A 16,925-nucleotide genomic window follows, 5' to 3' on the forward strand; every position below is an offset into this window, starting at 1 on the left:
GAATATACCTTCTTTTCTGCAGCACATGGTACATTTACAAAAATTGACCATGTATTAGGGCATAAAAACATTGCAAACAAGTGCAAAAGAGCAGAAATAATAAATGCAACTTTCTCAGATCACAATGCAATGAAAATAATAATTAGTAAGGGAACATGGAGAGGTAAATCGAAAATTAATTGGAAATTAAACAATATGATTCTCCAAAACCAGTTAAAGAACAAATCATAGAAACAATTAATAACTTCATTGAAGAAAATGACAATGATGAGACATCCTTTCAAAACCTATGGGATGCAGCCAAAGCAGTACTCAGGGGGAAATTTATATCCTTGAGTTCATATATTAACAAATTAAGAAGGGTAGAGGTCAATGAATTGGTCATGCAAATTAAAAAATTAGAAAGTGAACAAATTAAAAATCCTCAGATGAAGACTAAATTAGAGATTCTAAAACTCAAAGGAGAAATTAATAAAACTGAAAGTCAAAGAACTATTGATTTAATAAATAAGACTAGAAGCTGATACTTTGAAAAAACAAATAAAATAGACAAAGTACTAGTCAGTCTAATTAAAAAAAGGAAAGAAATAAACCAAATTGACAGTATCCAAAATGAAAAAGGAGACCTCACCTCTAATGAAGAGGAAATTAAGGCAATCATTAAAAACTACTATGCCCAATTATATGGCAACAAATATGGCAATCTAGGTGATATGGGTGAATACTTACAAAAATATAAATTGCCTAGACTATAAGAGGAAGAAATAAATTACCTTAACAACTCCATTTCAGAAAAAGAAATTGAACAAGCCATCAAAGAACTCCCCAAGAAAAAATCCCCAGGTCCAGATGGATTCACAAATGAATTCTATCAAACATTCAAAGAACAACTAATCCCAATATTAAACAAACTATTTGACAGAATAGGCCAAGAAGGAGTTCTACCAAATTCATTCTATGACACAAACATAGTACTGATCCCAAAGCCAGGCAGGTCAAAAACAGAGAAAGAAAACTATAGACCAATCTCCCTAATGAATATAGATGCAAAAATCCTAAATAGGATACTAGCAAAAAGACTCCAGCAAGTCATCACAAGGGTCATCCACTATGACCAGGCAGGATTCATACCAGGAATGCAAGGATGGTTCAATATTAGGAAAACCATCCACATAATTGACCATGTTAACCAGCAAACTGACTAAAATCACATGATTATCTCAATAGATGCAGAAAAAGCCTTTGATAAAATACAACACCCATTCCTATTGAAAACACTAGAAAGTATAGGAATAGAAGGGCCTTTCCTAAAAATTATAAACAGTATATATCTAAAACCATCAGCAAACATCATCTTCAATGGGGATAAACTAGAAGCCTTTCCAATAAGATCAGGAGTAAAACAAGGGTGCCCATTATCACCTCTATTATTTAACATTGTACTAGAAACACTAGCAGTAGCAATTAGAGAAGAAAAAGAAATTGAAGGCATCAAAATAGGCAAGGAGGAGACCAAGCTATCACTCTTTGCAGATGATATGATGGTTTACTTAAGGAATCCTAGAGAATCAACCAAAAAGTTACTCGAAATAATCAACAACTTTAGCAAAGTTGCAGGATACAAAATAAACCTGCATAAGTAATCAGCATTTCTATATATCTCTAACCCATTTCAGCAGCAAGAATTAGAGAGCGAAATACCATTCAAAATCACCCTAGACAGTATAAAATACTTAGGAATCTATCTGCCGAGACAAACACAGGAACTATATGAACACAACTACAAAACACTTTCCACACAGCTAAAACTAGATCTAAACAATTAGAAAAACATTGATTGCTCATGGGTGGGACGAGCTAACATAATAAAAATTACAATCCTACCCAAATTAATTTACTTATTTAGTGCCATACCCATTGAACTACCAAAAAACTTTTTTACTGAATTAGAAAAAACCATAACTAAGTTCATTTGGAAGAACAAAAGATCAAGGGTATCCAGGGAAATCATGAAAAAAAATGCAAAGGAAGGAGGAATTGCAGTCCCAGATCTCAAACTCTACTATAAAGCAGTGGTTATCAAAACAATTTGGTACTGGCTAAGAAACAGAAAGGAGGATCAGTGGAATAGACTTGGCGTAAATGATCTCAGCAAGACAGTTTATGACAAACCCAGACCCCAGCTTTTGGGACAAAAATCCATTATTTGATTAAAAACTGCTGGGAAAATTGGAAGACGGTGTGGGAGAGATTAGGTTTGGATCAACACCTCACACCCTACACCAAGATAAATTCAGAATGGGTGAATGACTTGAACATAAAGAAGGAAACTATAAGTAAATTAGGTGAACACAGAATAGTATACATGTCAGACCTTTGGGAGGGGAAAGGCTTTAAAACCAAGCAAGACTTAGAAAGAGTCACAAAATGTAAAATAAATAATTTTGACTACATCAAATTTAAAAGTTTTTGTACAAACAAAACCAATGTAACTAAAATTAGAAGGGTAGCAACAAATTGGGAAACAATCTTCATAAAAACCTCTGACAAAGGTTTAATTACTCAGATTTACAAAGAGCTAAATCAATTGTACAAAAAATCAAGCCATTCTCCAATTGATAAATGGGCAAGGGACATGAACAGGCAGTTCTCAGCCAAAGAAATCAAAACTATTAATAAGCACTTGAAAAAGTGTTCTACATCTCTTATAATCAGAGAGATGCAAATCAAAACAACTCTGAGGTATCACTTCACACCTAGCAGATTGGCTAACATAACAGCTATGGAAAGTAATGAATGCTGGAGGGGATGTGGCAAAGTAGGGACACTAATTCATTGCTGGTGGAGTTGTGAATTAATCCAGCCATTCTGGAGGGCAATTTGGAACTATGCCCAAAGGGTGATAAAAGACTGTCTTTGATCCAGCCATAGCACTACTGGGCTTGTACCCCAAAGAGATAATAAGGAAAAAAAAACTTGTACAAGAATATTCATAGCTGCACTCTTTGTGGTGGCCAAAAATTGGAAAATGAGGGGATGCCCATCAATTGGGGAATGGCTGAACAAATTGTGGTATATGTTGGTGATGGAATACTATTGTGCTAAAAGGAATAATAAAGTGGAGGAATTCCATGGAGACTGGATCAACCTCCAGGAAGTGATGCAGAGCGAAAGGAGCAGAACCAGGAAAACATTGTACACAGAGACTGATACATTGTGGTACAATCGAAGGAAATGGACTTCTCCATTAAGTGACAATGCAATGTCCCTGAACAATCTGCAGCGATCTAAAAAACACTATCCACAAGCAGAAGATAAACTGTAGGAGTAAAAATACTGATGAAAAGCAACTGCTTGACTACAGGGGTGGAGGGGATATGACTGAGGAGAGACTCCGAATGAACACTCTAATGCAAATACCAACAACATGGAAATGGGTTTGAATCAAGAACACATGTGATACCCAGTGGAATTGCATGTCGGCTGTGGGAGAGGTGGTGGGAGGGGGGAAGGGAAGAAAAGAAAATGATCTTTGTTTCCAATGAATAATGTTTGGAAATGACCAAATAAAAATTAAAAAAAGAAAAGAAAAGAACAGTTATTCTATACTTAAGGGTTACATTTTGGGAATTTGGGTAAAAGGTATTCTAGGAACTGTAAGTTATCCTTTTACCACATGAGTCCTCTAAGTTTTGGCCCAATTGGTGGGGAAAAGTGTTACAAATTTTGGGGAGGGAGGTCCTGTTTTGTAGCAACTGCTCTTACTGTACCACCTTAATAAGTACTCCTTTCTAAAAGCTAATTGCCTAGCTAATTAATAATCTTTTCTCAAAGCTAATTGCCTAGCTAATAATACGCACTGGTTGGAGTTCACAATCTATAATAGGGATTAGCAAACTCTGGCCAGAGAGCTAAATCAGGCCAGCAGCCTGTTTTTGTTCTGCCTCTGAGCTAAAAATGGTTTTTATATTTTTAAATACAATGACACTTTACTTTAAAATGCAAACATATTCTTAGCTTACCATACAAAATGGAGAAAGGCTGGATTTGACCCATGGGCCACACTTTGCTTATTCCTGAATTATAGCACCTATATTATAGATATAATACCCCAATCCTTCAGCTACCCCTAGGTCCCTAAAGAGATGAGTTGTCAGTGCTCTTTGGACTTTTAACTATGCCTATTTATTGCAAGGATTTTGGTTATTCTCCCCACCTCCTTCCCCCAAGTGGATGGGAGGGAAAATAAATGCACGTTAATGTAATTTTTAAAAATAAGAAACTGCAGCGAGATTTGGCCATAATTTTTAAAGGAAAATAGAACTTGGGAGTAGGCCCTTCTCATCCAGTAGGAAAGGAAGAACTTTTTTTCTCGCTTTTCCTCCTTTTGCTATAAAACAAATAGAAGATTTAAGAAAAATATGATTTTCCAAACAAAAGTTTGTGGGTTGAGACTGATAAACTGTGGTACAATCGAATGTAATAGACTTCTCTACTAGCACCAATGCAATGATCCAGGACAATCCAGAGGAATTTATGAGAAAGAACACTATCCACATCCAAAGAAAGAACTGTGGAAGCAGAAATGCAGAAGAAAAACATATGATCGATTGATTATGTGTTTGGATGGGGATATGATTGGGGTTTTGATGTTAAAAGATCACTCTATTGCAAATATGAATAAGATGGAAATACATTTTGAACAATGATACATGTATAATCCAGTGGAATTGCTTGTCAGCTCTCCAGGAGTGGGGAGGAAAGAGGGATGGGAAAAATGATGAATCATAGAATCATGGAAAAATATTCTAAATAAAAAAATGTTTTAATTAAAAAAAATAAAAATAAAAAAATAAACTCACATTAAAACAGCTCTGAGGTACCACTTCACACCTATCAGATTGACTAATATTTCAGAAAAGGAAAATGACAAAAGGGTAAAATAACAAATATTAGAGATGTGGGAAAACTGGGACATTAATGCATTGTTGATGGAGTTGCAAATTGATCCAAACATTCTAGAGAGCAATTTGAATTGTGCCCAATGCACTATAAAACTGCATTTGATCCAATTATACCACTACTAGGTTTGTGGTTAAAGTAGGTGTTGTGATTTTTTTTTTTTAATAAAAAGGGAAAAGTACCTATTTGTAGAAAAATATTCATACCAGCTCTTTTTGTGGTGGGAAAGAATTGGAAATTAAGAGGCTATTCATCAATTGGGAACGGCCAGACAAGTTGTGGTACTGAGTTGTAATGGAAAGATTGCTTTGCTATAAGAAACGATGACCAGAATGAGTTCAGAAAAAACCTGGGAAGATTTACATGAACTGCTGCAAAGTAAAGTGAACAGAACCAGGACAACATTGTATATGGGAACAGCAATAGTGTATGCTGATCAACTTTGAATGACCTAGTTATTCTTAGCAATACAATAATTTAAGGCAGTTTCAATGGATTTATAATGAAAAATTCTATCCAACTTTAAGAAATAACTGATGGAGTCTGAATGCAGATTGAAACATCCTATTTTTCACTATTCTTTCACTATTTCTTCAAGGGTTTTGTTTTTGTTTTTGTTTAAGATTTTTCTGTATTAGAATTGAAATTAAATATTGATTCCAAGGCAGAAGAAGCATCGCTAGGCAATTAGGGTTAACTGATTTGACCAGAGACACATAGCTAGGGAGTATCAGATTTGAACCCAGTTATTCCTCTCTCCTGGCCTGGCTCTCTATCCACTGAGCAACCTAACTATCCCTTGTTTTTTGTTTTTGATAAAAGTTTTCTGCCACCACAAGACCAATATTGAAATATGTTTTACTTGTTTTCACATGTACAATCTTCATATTTCTTAGTGTCTCAGTGAAAGAGGGAGAATTTGGGACATAGAATTTCAGAAAACTAATGTTAAAAATTGTTATTACATGTATAATTGGAAAAATTAAAATAGTGAAAGAATTTTTTAAATAAGATTTTATAATGCAGATCTAACTATAGTTGATCTCAATGGTTAGAATTTTATTTTTTCAAATAAATGATACCATTAAAATTCTGTTTGTTGTTTTAGACTCCACTTGAAAGTGTCCCTGGTAATCTTTCTCCTATTAAAGATCCTGATAGACTTCTTCAGGATGTAGACATTAATCGTCTGCGTGCAGTTGTATTTCGTGATGTGGTAAGTTGTTTGTTTTTTTTTAACCAGAAAAAAATCTACTTTGATTACTTAACGAGCCATGAATTCATCTATAATGTTGCTTCCTCCACTTATCCAGATTACAATCCATTTACACCTTAGTAGATGCTTTCCAAAAGTAGGAGAAAACCTAATCACCCTAAAGTCAACCGTTTCCTGCCAATGATGGGGTCTTGAACTGAAGTTTCAACCCAAACAAATATAAGATTTATTATAAATTGTGCTTATAGAGGAAAAATGTGGGTTTTATGATCGAACATAAATTGCATACAGATAAAAATGAAGTACTGTCAAAAATGGAATATAATGATAAATTCTGTTTGTATGAAATGACCATGACTTCATTGATCACATTCTTCTAAACCATTTTGGGACACAAAAATTTAGGTTATAGTTAAATAACTTGGAGAGAAAAGACAAATTGGGTGGTACAACAGCATGAAAAAAATAACAGGGAGAACTAACGGTGGGGGTTTGTGGATTCAGTGATGTTTGTAATAAGCCTCAAAAGAAGAATAAAGATTTCAATAAATGCATATGTGAAGAACATACAGACATGATGGAGAACATTTTTTAAATTTGAGAAATCTAAGTAATAAAAGGGAATTATCGTAGCATTGTTATGGAAGAAATGTGAAATAAGATACAGAAGGTAGTTTTGAAGCTATGATTTAGAGAACATTTAATCATTACCCTGAAGAGTGTGAAAATTAATTTAGCTTTTTGAACAGAGGCATTATGTACCAGATCTGTACTTTAGCAGTTGTGAAGGCTGGTTAGAGAGGAGAGAAACTTCAAGTGAAGAGATTTAAGAATAACTATTAGAAAAAAGAAGAGGATAAAAAAATGGAATAAGGAACCTGTTCGGGTCAATGATAAGATGATGGAAAATAGATTCTCAGTTCTTATTCTGAATCTATTTGCTCTTCTAAAAAGAATGATCTTCAGAGTGGAAAGAATAAAAAATAGATAATAGGTTTAGTGCTCAAGATAAATGGGGGAACAGAGAACATCTAACTGCCATTGATGAGTTCAAGACAGTAAGCTCAAGTGAGCTTCATCCTAGTATAGCAAAGTTATGAAAGATGTAATTCCAGAACAACTTTCAATGATTTTGGAAAAACATTGGTAAATGTAATAAGGAGGGTTTTAAGGAAGGTTAAACAGAAGGGATAATTAATTGTGTGTGTGTGTGTGTGTGTGTGTGTGTGTGTGTACACAAGTTTATTAGCTAAAAGAACAAGGAATTTGGAAGGGGAATCAGGGAGTGACTTATTTCTAACCCACCCAGATATTAAAATCTTAACCTTTCTAAATAACCTTAACCTAACTAAATAAAAGGATAAATAAAAGATAAAGGGATTAGTAAAGTCCACAGGGCCCAGATTCTCACAACTCCAGAGTCCTTGGTTGTTTCAAATTGCAGTATCAAGATGAATAATCCTCAAAAGGTTCAGGAGGGAGGAGGTTCACACCCACTCACATTGTCTATTAGTGTGAAAGAGAACACACACCCAACCTCTCCTAAAAGATGATCCTAGTCTTTGGCAGTTCCAAAGTTGATTTCCTTCATGGATTCACTTCCACATAGTGTCTCTGTCTGCATCCCAGTTTGAGAGTGCCAGGTTTCAGTTTCCCAACTGCCTTAGAATGCTGACCCAGCCAGCTCTGTGGAATCTTGGTTTTAAGGCTGTCAGTCAGCCTTGCACGATTCCCTTTCTAGAGTCCCCCCTTTGCACAAAGCCAAAATTGTGTTAAAAACACTATTTTGGCATTTGTTCACTTAATATACTTACATATTCCTTAAACTAAAATTTCTACCCAAAATAATACACAACCTACACTCAACTATCTTATCCTGTCTAATACTATCTTCTTCTAGGGATTTAATCAAGGAAAGGAAAAAGGGGAAAGTATACAATGAACAATTACAAAGTTCAGAATACAAATCAAACATATGCAAAAGCAAAATAAGCAAATAACATCAAGACCAAAAGATAAACACAAATACATGCACAAACATTAAAATAATAACATACTACTATTATCAACTACTACAGAAAATTCTACTACTATTGCAATGTATAAACATCAAACTTAAAGAAAAAATTTTGAAAAATACAATGAACACATCACATAAATTTTACAAAAAAAAAATTAAACCAAACCATCAAACTCACTTATGCAAAATACATTTAACAATAGATAAAATTAAACATACATGATCTATTTACATAAATTTTACACACACGTGCATATATACATATAATACATACAATATATGTATTCTGTATATACATATGCTTCATATTTATACATGTGTTACAAATATATCACATATATACATATACATGCACTATAATACAATTAATTTTAAAATCCTATTATACACATTATTTACATATGTATTTATAATTTTGTGTGGTATGTGATATGTCGTATGTGTTATGCAATATATGTTATGTCTATTGAAATGTATTTTGTAGTGTAGTTCAGCGTTTTATTTTATCAATCTTAAACTTTAATCCTGTCTAACTAATAAATCCCTCTCTTAATAAAATCTTGTCTTTCTATATCCCTCTACTAAGTAGCTAACTCTTTTTGTTAGTAACTAACTACTTTATAGCTAATTATAATATTGTTAGTATCCTAGTTATACATTGTTTCACTTATTCAACTAGTGATTCAATGTAACCTAAATATGTTTTTTTTGTATATGTTTTGTTATGTAGTTATTCATACTATGTTATGTTGTTTTGTTAGTGTTATATCATTGTTACTGTTGGGTTAGTATTTTATTACTGTTGCATGCTATGTACCTATCAAAACTTCAGATTATTCCTTCTCTTCTCAACTGGTTTGCAGAATTCTTCCTCTCCATAATCCGTGGTAGTAAAATGTATTAATAAATGCTTGTGAATATATGCTATGTTGTGTTATATTACATTACTTTACCCAAATTCCTTAAAACCATCAGTCCATTAATCACTTGATCCTCTTCACTAAAAATTCTCTTCAAAGTCTTTATCTGCTTAATATTTAGGAGTCTTTCAGTATTTTACAATGTCAATTAATTTTCTGTCCTCCTCTTCCACGAAATGGTCCTCTCCTTACTGATCTTTCTGACTACAGACTCTATTTGACTGATGAATCTGTTTTCCACAAACTCTTCTTCTTCATTTTCTTCTTCATTAATTTGTACATTTTCATTATTAATTCCATGAGCTAATTTAATATCTGAACAATGAAACCATGAATCTCTTTTTAATATTTTTACTGAAGAAGATGAAACTAATAATTGTATTAGCACCTACCTAATTCTCTTGAGTTGCTGATGTTTTTGCAAAATTTTTCACATATACCCATATCACCTGGTTGAAAATTATGAAGAGAATAATTCAATGGACAGATTGGATCAATACTTCCATATCATGGGGTTCTCTAAGCCGTTGTTGTAATGCACTTAAATATGAAGCAAGTTGACAATCTCCTCCTACGAGAGATGTATATACTGTCTTACAAGTTTTTGCCTGCAATGGAGCATGTCCAAAGTGCATTTCACAAGACGATATATGTAAATCTGCTTTTGGTCTTGTATGTAGGTAAAACTAAGCTATGGGGAGAATATCTGGCCATTTTAGATGAGTTTCAGCACAAATTTTCCCCACCATATTCTTGAATTCCGTATTCACATGTTTCACTTGACCTTAACTTTGTGGGTGATAAGGAACATGATATTTAGGTGTTATTCCTAGATTCTCATAGACTCTTTTCACGATATCTCATGTGAAATGAGATCCTTTATCAGAATCTATGTTAAGTGGTACACCAAATCTGGGAACAATTTCCTTAAGCAAAACTTTCACCACAAAACTAGCTGTATTAGTATTAGACAGAAAAACTTCAGGCCATTTTGTTAATCTGTCAACAATTATAAGACATATCTCAAACTCAGTATGTCTAGAATTCATTATATATTTTTCTCCAAAACTTCCATTTTCTACATTTCCTTATCACTGTGGATACAACTATCTTCTTATTCACTGAGGCTGAAAACGTCAGTGATATCCTCAATTCCTTCATCTACCCACATATTTGCTCCATTGTCAAATCTTATTTTCTACCACATGTTCCTTTCTGGTCATATAGCTACCACATCAGGCAAAGTCCTTGTAACCTTTCACTTGGATTATTGCAAAATAGTTTTCTAGTTCCTCGCCTTCTGTCTATCCCTCCTCTAATTTATCCCTCACTTAGCTGATTTTCCTAATGTATAGGTCAAATCATACTATCTTTCTACTTGGTAAACTCTAGTGGCTTTCTATTACCCAATTGGCATTTAAAAGTCTTAATAACATGGTCTGTATGTATCTTTCTGTTATTCTTATACTCTTTCTATATATCCTACAATCCTACATTACTGGCCCACTTTGCTATTCCTTATCCAGGACATTCCATTTCCTTATCTTTCTCCATCGCTGGGTGTGATTGTACCCTGTGACTGTAGTATTCTCCTCACTTTTGCCATATAGTTTCCAAAGCTTCTTGAAGAATCAGTTCAAGTCTCATCTTCTGGTTAGGTTAGACCTGGAAAGGTTAGACCTTTCCTGGTCTTCATTTTTAAATGTATCCTTCAGTGCCACAGTTGCCTCCTAGTTATACTGTATCTACTTGTATGTACATGGTTATTTGCATGTTGTCTTTCCCATTAAAATACGTGTCCCTTTAGGCCAGGAAGGGTGCTTTTGCCTTGCTTTGTTTTTTTCAGTGATTAACAGAGTGCCTGGTACAAAGTAAGTGCTTAACAAATGCTTGTTGGCTGACATAGCTGTAGTCCAGAATTGGAGCAAAATATCTTTTTTATTTTAAAAGATGGGGATGAAATGTGCAGATTGTAGACCAGTAAACTCAATTTTGGTTCTTGTTAAAATTCTGGAATTAAAGAAATAGTTATTGAAAATATAGAACAGAAAGAAATAATTACAAAGAATCAGTGTGGCTTCATCAAGAATAGGTCACTCCAGATTGTCATTTCCTTTTTTTTTTAATTATTATTACTCATAGGTTGGAGAAAGCTGTAGATATTTTTCTAGTATTTAAAAATCAGTTGATAATCTCTCATTCTCCTTTTGGAGAAAAGTGGAAAGATATAAACTGGATAATAGAGCAATTATATACAGTCAAAACTGATAGACTAGCTGGACCCATAATGTAGTGGTTAATGGTCTGATGTCAATTTGGAAAGAGATATTTAGGAGAGTCTTTCAGAGCTGGATCTGGGACATCAAAGATGGTAAAATGGTTTGAAATAATGCTTTTTGAAATGTATGAAGGAAATTATCAAAAGGACTTTGATCACAAAGATAAAATCAAAACTCTGGTGCCACCTGTAGTCATCAGGAAAAGCCAGCAATTGAGGTAGGGAACGAGGCCAGCCAGAAGACCCTTTGGTGACCCAGGCAGAGAAAGGGTGACAGTTGGCTTATAAGGTGTGACATGTCACATGGTGGAGAGAAAGTCAGATAAACTAAGGCCTGAACGGATTTGGGACTGTTGGCTTCTGGGATGGAAATAGATCAGATGCACTAGGCTAGTGATGGGCAACCTTTTGAGCTTGGTGTGTCAAAATTCACCAAAAAAAAAGAGCATAATTTTGGTAGAGTGTCACTTTTAGGGGAAAAAAAAAACAAAATGTCCTTCTCGGCATTTGGCCCCATACTTCTCTGTATATGGCCACATGCAGCTACATATCATTGAAAATGGCTATGCATGTCACTGCTGACATGCATGTCATAGGTTTGGCATCACGGTACTAGGCGCTTACTGAGGTAAGAGGGAAGATTTTTCCTTAGTCAACAAAATGGAGGCTTATACCCATTCTTTAGAAATAATCCGTGTCCTAGGTCTACTCTCATCCTCTCCTTTCTGATTTAAAAAAAATATAAAATATAAATATAAAAAAATATATTAAAATCTATGGCCAGACTCAAAATTTTAACCTTAACAGAAGATCATTTAGAGGGACTTAGGATGTTTATTTGGGAGAAGAAGATAGAAGATAAAATTAAATGCTATAAGAGGGAAAATTATGAGACTGGCTGTAAATGCGTAATTTTAGTAATCAAAAGTAGTAGGGGAAAAAAGGTGGAAAAGTAGGAGAGATATACTTTCCTCACTGCTCCATGTTCCTTGCTGTTCTGTGGCCACCATTAGGGCCCCCTAGCCACACTCACAGGGAAGTCCAGCCTGCAACAAAACTGGAAGAGAAGAACAAAATCCACTCTTGCCTCAATTTATCAAAGGTTTTCTCTGCCTACTAACTCTTATGCATCACATCTCAGGAGCCAGTTGTGGCTTTCTATTTTTCCTGGGCCACCCAGGGGGGATTACCAAGGACCAGTGGAGGGGACATTACCCCACCTTGGTCTCATGACCTCCTGACTCTGTTACTGCCTTTTTCTGGCTGTGTTAAAATTAAACTGTTGTTGGACTGATAATATATTATTTAGGTGGTCGCCAAGGATTTAATTTCTAAATCCAAAAATGAATTACTAAAGTAAATGGAATTTATGGTAGTTTATTTACAATATTTATAATCGAAGGAAGATATTAAGGAATGAGAGAGAGAGAAAACTCTGGCTTCTTCTTATACCAGTTAGAATTTCTAAGTCACAGGGGAAGAGAGTCTCAAGAACTATGGGCCTTACCTGGAGGCTTCATGCCTCCAGAAAGGTGGGGTCACTAAGTCAGCTTTTCACTCACCAATGGTGTCAGTCTAAAAGAAGACTAGGTGTCTGTATTCCAGTCACTCCTCTGAGTCAGTGCCCAAATATCTCAACAAATGAATCTCGAATTTCCAAAACTCCTCTTTTTAAAGATCTTTTTCTCTTGTGTCACCTCCCCTAAATTTTCACATCTACCAATCATAGCAGATGCTTTTTCTCCAGGACTGCCCATTCTTTACTTCTCACTTTCTTTGGTTATATTTTTCTCCAGGACTGTCCATTCTTTACTTATCAACTTCTCTGGTTAGATTATATCTTTTTGAGTTGCTCCCATGAGGGAAGGCATAGATTGGTGGGAGGAGATATAGCTGGATAGATTTAGGACTTATTCATCATTTTGCTACCATTAATAAACTTATTTTTACAAATTTTCAGAGTTGTGTTTTACTGGCCCTGGGGAGATTCCTAGTGGGTTTTATAATTTTATCATCTCCTATCCATCTAGCATGTTTCCTTATTTCATATATGTGTTCTGTATTTGGCCATCAAATTTTCTGTTTTAAGTCTGGTCTTACGAATGCTTGGAAGTTTTCTATTTTATTAAATGACCATGCTTTCCCTTGCAAGAATGTAGTCAGTTTTGCTGGGTAGTTGATTCTTGGTTGTAGATCTAGTTCCCTCGCTTTCCAGAATATTATTTTTTATGCCTTCTTTTCTGTCCATGTAGATGTAGCCAGATCCTGTTATCCTAACTGTGGTTCCATGGTATTTGAATGACTTCTTCTTAGCAGCTTGTAATATTTTTTTCCTTGGTCTGATAGTTCTTGAATTTGGCTATAACATTCCTGGGTATTGTCAGTTGGGGATTAAGTACAAGGGGTAATATGTGGATTCTTTCAATCTCTACTTTTCCCTCTTGCTCTAGAATGTCAAGGCAGTTTTCTTGGATAATTTCCTGTAGAATGATATGCAGGCTTTTTCTTTTGTCGTGATCTTCCAGTAGTCCAATAATTTTTAAATTGTGTCTTCTGGATCTCTTTCTGTAGTTTTGTCAATGAGGTGTTTATATTTTCCTCAATTTATTCATATTCTTTTGATTTTGTTTTATAGGTTCTTGCTGCGTGGTGAACTCATTTGCTTCTAGTTGTTGGATTCTAATTTTTAAAGACTGAATTTCATCCCTTGCTTTTTGGTCATCCTTCTTCTGGTCTGATTTTCTTTGTAGGTCATCTTTCACCTTCTTTGCCTCATTTTCAATCTGGTCAATTCTGGCTTTCAAGACACACTTTTCTTGTTTTATTCATGTTCCTCTGTTTCTAGATGAGTTATTTTGCTTTTTTAAGTTCTTTTCCCAATTGTCTTCAGCCTCACTGAATTGTTTTTTGAATTCTGTTTTAAGTTCTCCCAAAGCCTTTGTCCAATTCACTGGAATTTCTATGTTTTCGCTTGGTGTTCTTTGGCCCTCCTCTGTTCCATATACTCTTTGTTCATTACCTGCATAGAAACTATGAATTGTTATTTCTTTTTTCTTTTTCTGTTGTTTACTCATATTTTTCCTTCTTTCCACCCTGTCATTGGCTGTAATCTTGCTCCTCTGAGCTGCAACTGCAACTGTTGGTTTGGACTATTCTGGTCTGAAGGGACTTCCTCTCTGCTCTGCTGATCTACTAGGTTAGGCGGAAGGTATTATGAGCCCTGAGTTCAGATCTTCCCCAGCTCTGAAGGCTTCTTATCTACCATATTGATAAGATTAAGCCAGAACAGAGTTGATCTGCTGAGCTGGATGTGCCCTGAGGCCAAAACCTTAAGAAAAAAGTGGGGCAAGATAGAGTATTTTGGCTGTGACTAGGCTGCCCTCTCTGGGTTTCTCCTCCAGCTACCTCCCTGTCACCTATGTTCAGTGCCCTAAGCCTGGCACAGTTGTGCCAGCAATGCACTCCCTTAGGACTAGAGCCCTTGCCCACCCAGAGATTCTAGGGATGACTGGAGACTCGGCACAGTAGGTGGGGGAGGGGTCCTAGGATCTTCCTTATTCCTTTCCCTTGAACCTGAGAGTTCAAGAATTCAGTTGTTTTTGTTTTTTCTTTTTGACATACCTTTTAAGTTGAATTCAGCAGGAGGTTCCCCCAGCTCTATCCTGTTTTTAGATTTGGTTTTCTGTCCCCTCAAAGCACTTCGTTTTTTATTGGTATGGAAGGGTTTTCAGAGAGGTCTGGACTTTTACTATGTCTAAGCAGCCATCTTGACTCCACCTCCCCATCTGACTTTTTTTGAGGGCCCTAAGTTGTCTTTCAAAGGAAAATTTCTTCACTCTGTCATTTTGTTGGTTCTGTTTCTCCAGAAATCATTTTGAGGTGTTATTTTAAAGCTATTTAAAAGGAAATTTGGGAGTGCAAAAATAAATCTTTGCTTTTATTCTTTCATCCTGGTTCTGCTCCTTGGAGTTCTGTTTTTTGAGCATTTCTTCAATAGTAACAGAGTAGGTATATGCCTATGGATAATGAAATTATGTGTAATAGTTTCAGAATAAATAGCTTCATAAAAAATACTAATTCTATCATTACACTTTCTAATTATTTCCTCTGATATTAAAAAATAAAAATAATGCCAGATTCCCATTTTCTCTGTCCTATTTAGTCTCTAAAATGTGAACAATGAAATTAAACATAATTAGAAAGCTACTTCATGTAATTTACATTGCTACTCTGTGGGCTTATGTCAGGGAGAAAGAGAAAACCTTTCAGCTTAAATCCATCAAACAGTATCAGATACATTTAAAAACAAGTGTGATAAAATATAGGCAATGAAATGGGCAGGAGAGATCTAGACCAATTGGTATCAGAAATAGAAGAACATTGGGTTTTTTTCTTTTCATATGGACATTGTATAGTTGCATTTTTAAAAAACCCTCATCTTCCATCTTTGAATCAATAAGTAATATTGGTTTTAAGGCAGAAGAGCAGTACAGGCCAGGCAGTGGGGAATAAGTGATTAGCCTAGGGTAATCCAGCTAGAAAGAGTCTGAGGCCAGATTTGAACGATGAGTACCTCCCCATCTCTAGGTCTTGCTCTCAATCCATTGAACCATCTACTTGCCTTCCATTGTTGCACTTTAAATCATTTTCAGTGAAAGAAAAAAATTTTTATTTTTAAATAGTTTTAGCTGACTATAATAACACTTTCCATTTTGCAAAGCATGCTGCATCTAGTATTTTATTTAATCCACACAATGACCTTGTGACATTTCTTATCATCTCTATTTATAGATGTACAAACTGAGACTTAAGAGAAGTTATCCAAGATTAGATAGCTAGTCAAGATTTGAATCCAGGTCTTCTAAACCTAGTAGATGAATATTGTATGACACGGCCTCTTAATTGATAGCTAACTTCATAAAATCAGAGAAACTTGAACTCAAGATGAATGCTTAGGCATCAGATTATCCTACATACATCTCAATGTCAAAATCAGTCCCTGACAAATCAGTTTAATTACTTACTAGTATCTACTAAGTTTTGAAAGTTACATTATACTTCCCATTTTGAAATAGTGCTTGTTAACAATTTTCTAACAAAAGTAATATGGAATTAAATATGCCTGAAAGATTTGTCAGCCAGATTTCATTCTTACTTCTGAAGGTACAAATAATAAATTTAATTCCTTCTCCATGTGACATCCTTCCATTTGAGATAAATCCAGTATATTTAAAATATTCTGTATTTTATCAAAGGTAAGCCATCTATTAGTATGATCAAAAAATTGTAAGACAAGTATAACTTACACCCTGTTTCCTCCTCCCTTTCACAATAAGACTTTTTCAGGTAAAATATCAGTTTGATTGTTGTTCCTTATGCAACATAATTTTCTGATCCTTTGTTGTCCTGAGTAATTTCTATTTGGCTTGTGGCCTGTTTTCAGGACCCTGGGCAAGAGTTGGGACTTCAGAGTAAAACTACCCTCCTTCCACAATTTTAGCCTAGTTTCAAAACCTTGAGTAAGGCATT

The 16,925-nt window shown here is 34.9% G+C and overlaps 1 protein-coding gene across 9 annotated transcripts in view; it reads left to right on the top strand.

Moving 5' to 3' along the window:
* Positions 1 to 16,925, top strand: part of NBEA (neurobeachin) — an 829,579-nt gene that overhangs the window by 292,865 nt on the left and 519,789 nt on the right. For all 9 annotated transcript variants that reach the window (XM_056794740.1, XM_056794741.1, XM_056794743.1 and 6 more), the window contains one exon: positions 6,071 to 6,178. In XM_056794740.1, the coding sequence (XP_056650718.1) occupies positions 6,071 to 6,178 (108 nt within the window). The remainder of the gene's footprint in view (positions 1 to 6,070; positions 6,179 to 16,925) is intronic.

Source organism: Monodelphis domestica, chromosome 4 (genome assembly GCF_027887165.1).
Source record: "Monodelphis domestica isolate mMonDom1 chromosome 4, mMonDom1.pri, whole genome shotgun sequence".
Lineage (NCBI taxonomy): Eukaryota > Metazoa > Chordata > Mammalia > Didelphimorphia > Didelphidae > Monodelphis > Monodelphis domestica.